Source organism: Panicum virgatum, chromosome 3K (assembly GCF_016808335.1).
Source record: "Panicum virgatum strain AP13 chromosome 3K, P.virgatum_v5, whole genome shotgun sequence".
Taxonomy (NCBI): Eukaryota; Viridiplantae; Streptophyta; class Magnoliopsida; order Poales; family Poaceae; genus Panicum; species Panicum virgatum.
Window position 1 is genome coordinate 24,802,455 of NC_053138.1, and position 11,237 is coordinate 24,813,691.

Sequence of the window (11,237 nt, forward strand, 5' to 3'; positions counted from 1 at the left end):
TAGATTTACCGTGAAATCAACTAGCACAAGATTCGACGGTGGAAGCACAAGATTTAATATTTAATCAAAATTACGTATGTATATACATCAAAGATTTCAATAGATCGAAATATTTTTAACCCAACTACACATGCATATACGTCAAAGATACATGCTCTCCAGATATCACACAGAATCACAAAAATACTAAGAGCTCATGGGGACGCGCAGGTTGCTAGCGATCAAAATTTAGAAAGGACAAGAGTTAGCAGTGAAGAAACAAACTGCATCCTGTCAAAATTTGGTATGTGTAACAGCTGACTTGCACGGCTGTGCTGACAAAAACATGGAACAAATGGTGTTGGGGAGCATGCATTGCAACTCAAATCTATCCAGCATCATCACGGGTCTAAATCATATGATAAATTCTCATACAAGATTGCTCATCTAATCCCTCGAGCTATAAACTCTATTCTTGCATTCGTTTCCAATCAGCGGATCATCAAGCCTTGCATCCCTTGTGTCCCCTCATCAGTGACTTTGTTAGCTTGGATTGTGTTGATAGCACTGGCAATATTTCCCTGGATCATAGTTTTTAGATAACTCAATGAGGAGCGGCATAAATGTTAACAGGTCAAAGCACCAATCACCAGATTAGTCTCTCTACATAACATGCTTAGATCAAGTTGCAAATTCGATGTGAATCAAGAAGTTACCCTCCAGATTCCAAGTTTTGTGCGCAGACCCTGCCACTGTGGCATCCCAAATATCCTCTCAGTATGCCGACTGAAATTTGCACAGAAGATCACAAATTAACATACCATCCTCTGATGAACAAGAGAAACCTTGATCCACAGGCAAAACATGGCCATCTGCAAAAGACTTAGCGGCATGAATACCTGACGATGACAGTCTGGTTAAGCTGATCAACCCTGCAATTCAATATCTTGAACGCAATTGCTTTCACGATGCATTGCTCCACCTCATCATCATTGATCTAACAAAGCATTATCAAAGTGAACTAAAGTTTCAGGAAGGTAAAAAGGTCATGTGATCAGATAAACAGTAAGTAAATAAAATGGTCAATTTACCTGAAGTGCTGAAGTGATTGCTGAATAAGGGACTTCACCATAGCAATGGCTGCTCAGATCGAGCAAAGACATGAGGCGCATTTTAGTTATGCAGTCCTCATGAACCAGTCCTGTCGATTGTTCATAAAAAAATCAAAGAAATGCAGCCAAGATGTATGACATACTTGAATTTGGAAGGGAAGAATCATTAGTACTGGTCCAGCAGGAGAACATACCATAATCTTTCAGCAAGGCCGAGTTTGCAGTCTGAAACTCTAAATAGGAATCAAGCCTCTTTGTAAGGAATATCTTTAGAAGTTCATAAAGTAACTGATACTTTTCATCCTTCTCAAGCTGTGCAACAGCTGGCATATTAAGTAGATCACACTGCAATGACAAAAAGTTCCCATCAAACCAGCACAATGATCGGAAGTACAAGGCCAGAAAGATGCCAATATTTAATTGCAACAACTCAGATATATTGAGAGTTATTGTTGCGATACAAGGATAAGGTTACATATTGAAAGAGTCAAGGATTTGGCAACCTACACATGTTTGATCCAAGAAGATATCAAGAAGATCAACACTGCTTATATGCAACCTAGATAAAATTAGAGCATCTTTTGTTGGTTAGACTAATGCTGGCATGTTAATGACCAATTCAACAGTCTGATCAGACAAATTCACATTTGGATAAAAGATATATCAACCTGATGTTATATCGCAATTCTAGAAGTTAGGCACATTAATGAACATCTCATGAAAAATATCATCCTTCTTAGGCACTATATCCCCTGAATTTCTTCTCATAGAATTGACAATTACAGAGGCATAGACTGGGGTAATCAAGCACCTGAAAGAGTGTAGATGATTTGACAAACTCAATGATTGCCGCAACAGCCTCTTCCTTTGCATCACCAATTGTAGCAGAGTCATCATCTGATCCCTTGAAAGTGGCGAGGTACTTGTTGAGGAAGTTGAAGTACTCCTTGGTCATGCTGTCAATTAAAAAAAGGGATCAAATTGTATCAGTGCAAAACGGTTTCGGACAGCAAACTGAAAGGAACTTGATGATAAGTAGCAAGCATCATGCATGCCTCACCCCTTGTGGTCTTTGAGGATCCTGGCGATGGCACGGTACAGCTCCCTCTGCTCCAAATTTCCAATTCCCCACTCACTGACAAAGCTGTCGATGTTCTTGAATGATGGGATGATGCACTCGGTAGCCTTCCCGGCAATGGAAAGCTCGAGAGCCTTTTTGTAAACAAATGCCTTGCCATAGGGGCTCGGGAGAAGATTGTACAAGCTAAACAGACTGCATGTATACATTTGAAACAACAATGTAATTTGTAAGGGAACCTAGCATCCAAGAAACAAATAGCTCAATTGATAGAATGGGTTACTAGTGGTGGCTGCTTACACTTTAAGGCGCAGGACTGGCTTGTCATCAGGCTGCTGGGTAAGCTTGGCGCATATGAGGTCAGTGATCTGCAGCGCCTGGTCCTCGGATCCGGCCTTGGTGACAAGGCTGCAGATGACGGAGAGGATGCACTCAAGATCTGCAGGAGAATAGTTGAAGGCTCAATTCCCATACAGGAGCAAGCATTGATGGTAAATTTTCTTCTACAAAATGAAATATTATGTAAAGGGTAAAGCTAAACTAATAGCATTGAATAGATACACTTAAGTGATACAATCTATATGCATCCTTGGTACGCATTTTTCTTCTACAAGTGATACTGCTTGTGTTCTCAATACAATGCCTACCAATGCTTTGAGAACACAAGCAGTGGCGGAGCCACATTATGGCCATAGAGGGCTCCAGCCCTCTCTTCCCCAGAGAGATTTGCTAAGGATGCAGTGCAATATCATCTCATGTCTGACAAATTTGCATGGCTGCATGGATGCAAAGCATGTAAACTCCTCATACTGGTCTCTCTTGTGTTGGATTGAGCATCACTCACTCATTCTGATTCTTTGTTCTGGGAAATTAAAATCAAAACTGTGCGGACTGGTGACTGTCCAGACTGTGAAATACAATGATCTAAATGCCAGTCCCATGCCACACTCCTTTCACTGTTCTTAAAATAACAAAGGTTACATGTGCTCGATGGACTGGCACAGTCCATGATGTCGTTCTCTGTGCTCCCTTTGCCGCCTTTTGCCAATCTCTCTGGTTCACTCGCCTCCATCTCCACGCTCAGGCAACGATGCAACTACAAAGGCCCGTGCAGTTGTGCAACATCTCTTGCGCATCTAGCACAACTGTGGCATCTTCCTCGCTTTTATCTTTTGCCCTTTTCTTTTGTTTTCTTGAATCATCTAAATTAGGCATGCTTGTTGATGTGAAAATAATTGAGCTACTGGAACAGTAATAAAGGCCTGGCTCCTCACTTGGGAGCAAGCAAGCAAATCAAATCTTGAATTGAAAATGGAAAAGAAAGAGGGATACACCTTTGTCGGGGACGCGGGACGGAGAGGTGAGGAGGAGGTCAGCGGAGGCAAGCATGAGGGAGGCCATGTCGAGCCAGCGCCCCGCGAGGATGTGCTCCTGCGCCTCGAGGCAGAGACGGGTGACCTCGGGGTCGGCGACCTCCGGGCCTGCGTCGGCCCAGGCGAGCTCGGCGGTGAAGCGAACCACCGCCAGCATGGGCTCCTCCTCCGTCGTGTTCACGATCGTCGCCATCTTGGGTGTCCCTTCGCTGTCGTGAGCCGGAGCTGCCGCCGCCGCTGGAGAGGGAAAGGGAGGAGGAGATGGGTGCGAGGGGGATTGCGAGATGCTGCCAGAGGAGAAAGCCCTAAAATCTGTCAGAGTGCAGGAGCGCCACACGGAGTTCACCGGCTGCCGCTGCCGCCGCCGCCGCACGCTATGGAGTAGGGTTTGGGCGTCGGGTGGGGAGTCTGGTGGCGGGTGGAGGTGGTATGGGCCGGCCGCCGGTGTGTAGTTGGGTGACACGGTTTCCCTCAGCAGTAGTACTGGCCTTGGGCTGCCTGCTTTGTGTTGTTGCCTTGTTGGGCTTGCCTTGTTGGCCTTTTATGTAGCGATTTTTTTTATTTTTTTATTTTTTATTTTCGTTTTTTCCAAAAATATATTTTCGATTTGGAAATTTAGAGGAATATACCCCGGCCGCCCCGCTGCCAGGCGGCCGTGACCTGGCCGCCCGGCAGGGGCTTTCATGAAAAAATTTCGCGAAAATATTTGCATGCAGGTCCCTGGGGGTCGGTCGTCCGGCAGCGGGGCGACCGGCCATAATTTTTGCAATTTAGTCCTTTTCGCGAAAGAATTTCACATATATGTCCTTTTTGTAACTTTTTGCACAAATACACCCTGGGGGTCGGCGCCGTAATATGTGGCACCGAGATAACACGTCTTGGCGCCACAAATCACGGCGCCGAGGTGCCACGCACGCACAAGCAATCTAGTGAATCTTCGAACTTGCCTTTAATATTTTCGGACCTTTTTAGGAGACTAGAATACTATAAGCCACACATCAAATATAACGGTAAGAATTAAGAACTGAAAACTGCATTACACAATGTAAACCATAGGAATTACATCATAATACAACGTTAATGAAACACACATCAGACATGCAGTGGCATGACAGAACCCGTTGCAACTACGGTAAATAGATTCTAAACTAAGCTAACATGCCTTAGGTAATTTAAAAAAAATACAACAAACACAACGATGCAGCATGTCACTAGCACTAGGTAGTCCTAGTAGTCGTACCCCCACGTAGCAAACTGTGTTGAGCCTTCTCCGCAGTATCCACCCATTGCAGGTGGTGCAGGCGGTGGTACCGGAGGGGCAGGGCCCTTCTTCTTGTGACAAGGGCAGTTGCAGTAAGGAATAGTGCATGGTTCATCCTGTGAAGCAGCGGCATTGCTGGTATCATCATCTTCGTCGTCTTTGTTACCCTCGCTCACTTCCTCGTAATGGTTCACCTTGCATTCCAGATCAAAGATCTTTATCTGGAGGTACTCGATGAACTCCTGAACTGAATCAATTGGTGCAGGATCGACCCACTGGTAAAACCACAGTTTCTGAAGCATCTGAAGACTGCAAAATAAATTTCATGTAAGGTGTCTCAATGAAGATAAAGAAGTAAAACAACCGAGTATTACCCATGCGTGTGGGCATTTGAAGAAACGCCGACCGCCATCCATCCCGTCGGTGCACATCTGCACTAAGCAATCTTCATCATGTCTGCATTTTGGCCACGGTTCTCTACGGTTATCGTATTGTCGAAGAGGAGTTTCATTGGTCAATTCACTCTTGTGCTGTGGCGGAAACTCAAACACCGGTTCCAGAAAGGAATCAGGTCCAAGAGGCCCCTCCCATATTATGGGGTCTCCCTTTCTTCCCCCTTTTCCTTTCCCAAAACCGTAGTAATTCTTCCCGCTAGACCCACCTCTAGACATTGGGTATACAATGAGCTTTGGTGTTTGAGTGCTGCTGGGAGTTCACAAACTTTGGAGTATTTATAGGCGCACAAAGGTCTGATACCCGGAGTATGGAGTGTAAATTTACCTGAAAAGCATACATGACAACACAGTGAAGAGGCTAGCTGACCGAACACTGAAAAGGCTAGATTCAATTCTCGAACTGACTACTCGATGCATCTCTGTGCATGCAGAGCATCTAAGTGCATGCAGGTTCACAGCACTGCATCGCTGCCGCTCGGTCGATTGTGCCTAGATGCCGCCTTCCCCACTACACGCCACAGACCTTCGCTGTAGAATGACAGTTCCGTGCGTAGGGCAGAAGCACCCTATCCACACAGTGGTCGTGTGAGTTGTTGAATATGATGTACCCAAACAACCACAGCAGGTATGCCTCGAGTGATCTAGTCACGCTGTACTCATCAGCATCGGCTGGCAACAGATTCGGCTGCAATGAAGTACGAACATTGAGAATAAGAAACACATGAGTTATTTCAAAGCCATAAAATACATCAACACATCGTTTTGTAAGAAATTGTACTTGAAACTGTAGGAGCCATGACTTTGAAGGGCCTTTCGACTGTGGGTGCTCATTGAAATCTTCAGGATCAATCGTGGTGGCAACACCTGCAAAACGTTCCTCAAGATCCTCCAGCCACGTAGAAGATACCACGCGGGGCCCGACAGTGTCTCTGGTGATAGAAAGACCAAGCAGCATCGCAACGTCTTGCAGGGTCGGTGCCATCTCCCCACAAGGGAGGTGGAACGTGTGTGTCTCAGGTCTCCATCTGTCAACGAGAGCTAAAAGTAGAGACCTGTCTAGCTTCACCAAAGCACTCTCAGCAAGACAAGCCACAGTGAGAAGACCTGCCTCGCTCACCCTGCATCATACAGTGCACAAATGTTAATACATTATATAACAAAATGTATAACGGATAAAAACAGAAAATAGACGACATATCACCTGGGCATCCATCGTGGGTCTACAACAACCAACTCTGCAGGTGGACGTGGACGCATCACGTTTAGTTCTTGGTGCTGAACCTTCGCAAGGAAGGACCGGTGACCCAAGTCTATTGTTGGGTCCAGCAACGCAGGAGTAGCCCCAGCCATACCTACCACGCAAGACCAAAACAATACAATACAATCACACACATCTAAATATTTCTAATAGTTCCTTATATTTCCTAAATAATTTCTAAGATTTTCTAATGATTTATAATAATTTCTAATATTTTCTAACATTTTATAAATTTTCTAATATTATCTTGCAATTTTTAAGATTAATTAATTAGATTGCTAATGTACTATATCAACGCTAATCACTACAAGTAACTACACCTAAATGTACCACTAATCAGTCCTAATAATAATTAAACTGATTGCTAATCTACTGTTTCAACAAAATAGTTTCTATAATTTTCTAAAATTTTCTATTATTTTCTACAATTTTCTAACATTCTCTACAATGTTCTAACATTCTCCACAATTTTCTAACATTTTCTATAATTTTCTAACATTTTCTACAATTTTCTAATATTATCTTGTATTTTTTTTGATTTTCTAATACTTCTCTAACAATTTTCTAGTATTTTCTAATACTAAATCTAACACTAAATGTACTATATCAACGCTAATCACTATAAGTAACTGCACCTAAATGTACCACTAATCACTCCTAACAATAATTGAACTGATTGCTAATCTACTGTGCTAAAAAAACAATTACAACATAATCTATTTATAAAATGTAGAAAATTTTAGTTACTTACGGTCGCCGGCTTGAAAATCCGGCAGGGCTTCGCCGCTTTGCCTCTCCCTCACCCCTCCTCTCCCTCCCTCCCTCTCTTTTCTTTTTTTCTGGATTTTTAGTGAGGCAAATGAGGGGGTGAGGGGCAGCCAACACCTTATATAGGGTTGGGGGGGCCGGTCGCCCCCCAGGCCGGCGGCCCGGGCCCACCGCCCCGCTGCCGGGCGGCCTAGAGGGCCGGCCGCCCCGCTGCCAGGCGGCCGGTCCTCCAGGGACCTCGGCGCAATTTTTTGTCGACTTTTTTTGCAGATAAGCCCCTGCCGCCCGACTGCCGGGCGGCCCGATCCCGGCCGCCCAGCAACGGGGCGGCCGGGGTATATTCATATAAATTTCGAACACGAAAATAAAAAAACAAAAAAACAAAAAAACCGCATTTTATGTATTTCGGTTCTTCCACTCACAGCTTTTATGGAGAACACTTGTGTTATTTATTCTGCTGGAGAACACTTTCTGCCAGACATGTCTAGAAGTCCATATCACAGCACTGAATCTCATACCTCACTTGTCTTTACAAACACTTCAAAATTGGAAACCAGCAATCGGGATACATGAGTGATGAAAGAATGCACTGGGCAAGAGTCAAAAGACTCCATTGGCTACCAATAACACCTTCTTACAAATTGATGAATTTTTTTTCATAAATATAAATTGTGCTGCGTGTGCCTGGAACGTACCTGGATACCTGTTCTCGTATGCACATCCAATCCTAGAGTAACGGCTAGTTTTGGTCGCATAGATGGCACCGCAAAGAGCATGCTATCATCATGCAAAATTAAATCTGATTTCATGTTCATATCAACCAAATGATTCATCGACTCGATAGGGATTCTTATCGCTCCCTGTGGTTCCTGGTTGTTATCATGATACGAATCCCAAAATACACTTTTAAAAGTGTATGGAAAATTGTAAAAAAAAATGTAGATGGAAACTTGGAAAGAGCATGCTATCATCATGCAAAATTAAATCTGATTCAAATAAAAAAACTGTAGAAGGTGGGAAAAAAAATGAGAAATCATCCTGTGACGGTACTACTGGGCAGATATTACTCACTTCGAAAAAGCAACCTGCTAATGTTAACTGACTTATTTCTCTTTCTGTTTGTCATTGTACAAGTTTTTAGTTGAGCTAAAATTTTTACATGTAAGTGTATAATTGCATGCTTTATCCTATTTTTACCATATTTCTAACAGATTTTTGGATATGTTTATGATTGGTAACATGATGACAGTCTAAAACGTGGTGTACTCAGGTTTGGGCGGACGGGAAGACAATGCTAAGGGGAGGGGAAGGCTTTGAGCAGCAAGGTAGGTTCCACTGTTGAATGCCAGTGTGTTCAGCACTAGTGCCCTAATTGCAGAAAAAAATTACACAAACTATTCTATTTCTATTATGCGCTCTAGTTTGTTACTTGCTTTGTAATAGAACAATATGTACTCATCAACTCATGGCAATGTTTTCAAATCGATCGTATAATCGGATCTAGTTGTAAGAGCATCGATAAGATGACTAATCATGATTAGTCGTTGATCAGTCTGATTAGTCGAGGATAGTTGAACCTAGTCGGTAGTCTAGTCATCCTGTCTAAATCCCTGATACTTAGGATATATATATATATATATATATATATATATATATATATATATATATATATATATATATATATATATTAAATAGATGGTCAATTATAATAGTAGAGAATAAGTAGGCAAATTTAACATTCAACCATGGTTGGTTGGTCCAACACATAAATATCTCACTGAAGATTAGTAATGGATTACAAACTTGAAGGAGTGTATTATAAATTAGATATTAGTCGTTCTATGTCTATTAGATGACTAATCCGACAACTTGCAATCTTATCAAGCTAAATCGACTCGGCGGGTATAGTCGGTACCAAGGAACCGATAAGAGTGATTAGTCGTGACTAATCGTGATTAGTCATGACTAATCGTGATTAGTCGGACGATCTGATAACATTGCTCTATGGTTGTAAGAATTGTGGGGAAGTAAGGTACACAATCATTACAGCGTACACTTTGTGCATATATATATACATATACTGGAAACGTATATACAAAGTCCACACTCTCTAGTAAGAACTAACACCAAACTGAAACTAAGCCACCAGACCAGAAAACTAGAACTAAATTATTAGGCTCAGCATATTCGTTGATGGCCGCCGGCACAACCAAGAGGGTATCGGGTAAGACAGCACCCCCATTACTTAATTGTGGCTTGAAGATCAGATCATCACCTCCAGTAGAACAGTCATCATGCATGGGAACAAGAAGGATATCCCAAACCCCGATCAGGAAAGAAGGGAATGCTCCACCACCTTCGCAGCCAATCTAATTCCTTGCTTAGCTACCTCATTGCGAACAACTGTTGATAGCCCATCCCCTTGCGAAGGTGTAGCAGCAGCAGGCTGCTGCTGCTGCTGCAGCACCAGCTGTTGGCCCATCGCGGCCGGCGGCAGATCGCCAGCTGATTCCAGGGGCGGCGCGGATGGTGCCACCGCCTGCTGCTGTGGGGCGTCAGCTGGGGGATCCTGAGTAGTGGGCGACTCCTGGACGTTCGGTGCGTCTGGTCCATTGCCGCCTTGGGCAGCAGCTGGAGTGAGCCGAGGAGGTTCTCCCTTGGCAGGTGCCGCCGCCGCTTTCACCCGCTGCGTCCGCATCATGACGTATGAGGCGATGCCGAGCGCCGTGGCGGCGAGGGAGAGCACGCCGCCGCCGGCGAAGATGCCGTCCTTGAGGTAGGGGCAGAACGGCGCGTCCTCCCGCACCACGTTGGCGTTCCACGACGCTGCTACTATGAGCAGCACCCACGCCATCGCCGCCGCGATCCTGCTCGCAGCAGCACGTTAGCCTCGTATATATGTTCACTTCATGACGCTGGAACATGTGTAACATGCTTATGCAGTGCGTACGTAGCTGCAGCGAGATGGATCACCGGTCGTCACCACTCACCACGAGACGACGGCGCAGACGACGCCGGCGACCCGCTTGGTCTCCGAAGGGATGGAGCGGGACTTGCAGCAGCCGCAGCAGCCGCCGACCGCCGCGGACGTGACCTGAGCCGCCAGCAGGAAGATGGCGGCGCAGATCCCCAGCCCGAGCGCCGGGTTCTGCGGGTAGATGCACTCGTCGCGATAAATCAGTATCTTATCTGGCTGCACGCGTGAATCGTGACCCAAGTTCAGTTAAGCAGGCAAGCGTGTGTACCGCCAAGCAGCTCACGGCTCAACAAGATCATGCCCATGAGATAGAAGAAAGAATACAAGTAACTGGATAATGATGATGAAAGGGCAAAAATAGCAAAAATTGAAAGGAACAACAGTTAATTAACTAATCAGACGATCCGCGGTAGTGCTTACAGTCAGCTTGGCCCCCTCAGCCGAGAACCCCAAGATGGCACTCAACGCTCCTAGAGACCCGACCACAGAGCACACGATGATCAACGTCTTATCCATTTCTAGCTCTCTGCACTTTTTCTTTCCTATCCGTGCTTCCGGCAGGGAAGGAGGTGTTTGAGAGCCGTGGCTCTTCTGTGTCTGCAATAATAATGTGGATGTGTGCGTATATAGACGGTGCACACTTGCAGTTAAATTTGCAGATAGCTAGCTCAATTCGTCCGCTCCAGACATATGCTGTCGTCGTAGGCCGATTAGCACAGGCATATAAGTCACTACAAATGGACAGAATACTGATAAAACAAACTATGGCCATGTTCGAGTGTAATTCATCTATGATTTTGAATTCCAGAACGCGTTGACAGGGTAGACAAAACCGCGTTTTCATTTATGTTCCATTCGGCACGGCAACGCGGATGAATCTTTATTTACAAACGCACTCCCGAGCAGTATTCTCTTGTTCTTCTCCAAAACGACGATACATGACAGAGACTGGGAGCCTGATTATAGTTTCACACTG

The 11,237-nt window shown here is 44.7% G+C and overlaps 2 protein-coding genes across 2 annotated transcripts; both read right to left on the reverse strand.

Moving 5' to 3' along the window:
• Positions 1-211: 211 nt before the first annotated feature.
• On the reverse strand, positions 212-3,983 carry LOC120698578 (eukaryotic translation initiation factor 3 subunit M-like). Its single transcript, XM_039982261.1, has 9 exons — positions 3,504-3,983; positions 2,470-2,608; positions 2,152-2,364; positions 1,903-2,047; positions 1,286-1,436; positions 1,071-1,180; positions 879-976; positions 696-765; positions 212-560 (listed from the first exon to the last, which is right to left on the reverse strand). The coding sequence occupies exons 1-9, from the start codon at positions 3,733-3,735 to the stop codon at positions 471-473; spliced, it is 1,248 nt and encodes a 415-aa protein (XP_039838195.1). The 5' UTR covers positions 3,736-3,983; the 3' UTR covers positions 212-470.
• Positions 3,984-9,613: 5,630 nt separating this feature from the next.
• Positions 9,614-11,033, reverse strand: LOC120700753. Its single transcript, XM_039984986.1, has 4 exons — positions 11,025-11,033; positions 10,682-10,858; positions 10,275-10,477; positions 9,614-10,151 (listed from the first exon to the last, which is right to left on the reverse strand). Exons 1-4 carry the CDS (start codon positions 11,031-11,033, stop codon positions 9,614-9,616), a joined length of 927 nt encoding a protein of 308 aa, XP_039840920.1.
• Between the last annotated feature and the right edge of the window lie 204 nt (positions 11,034-11,237).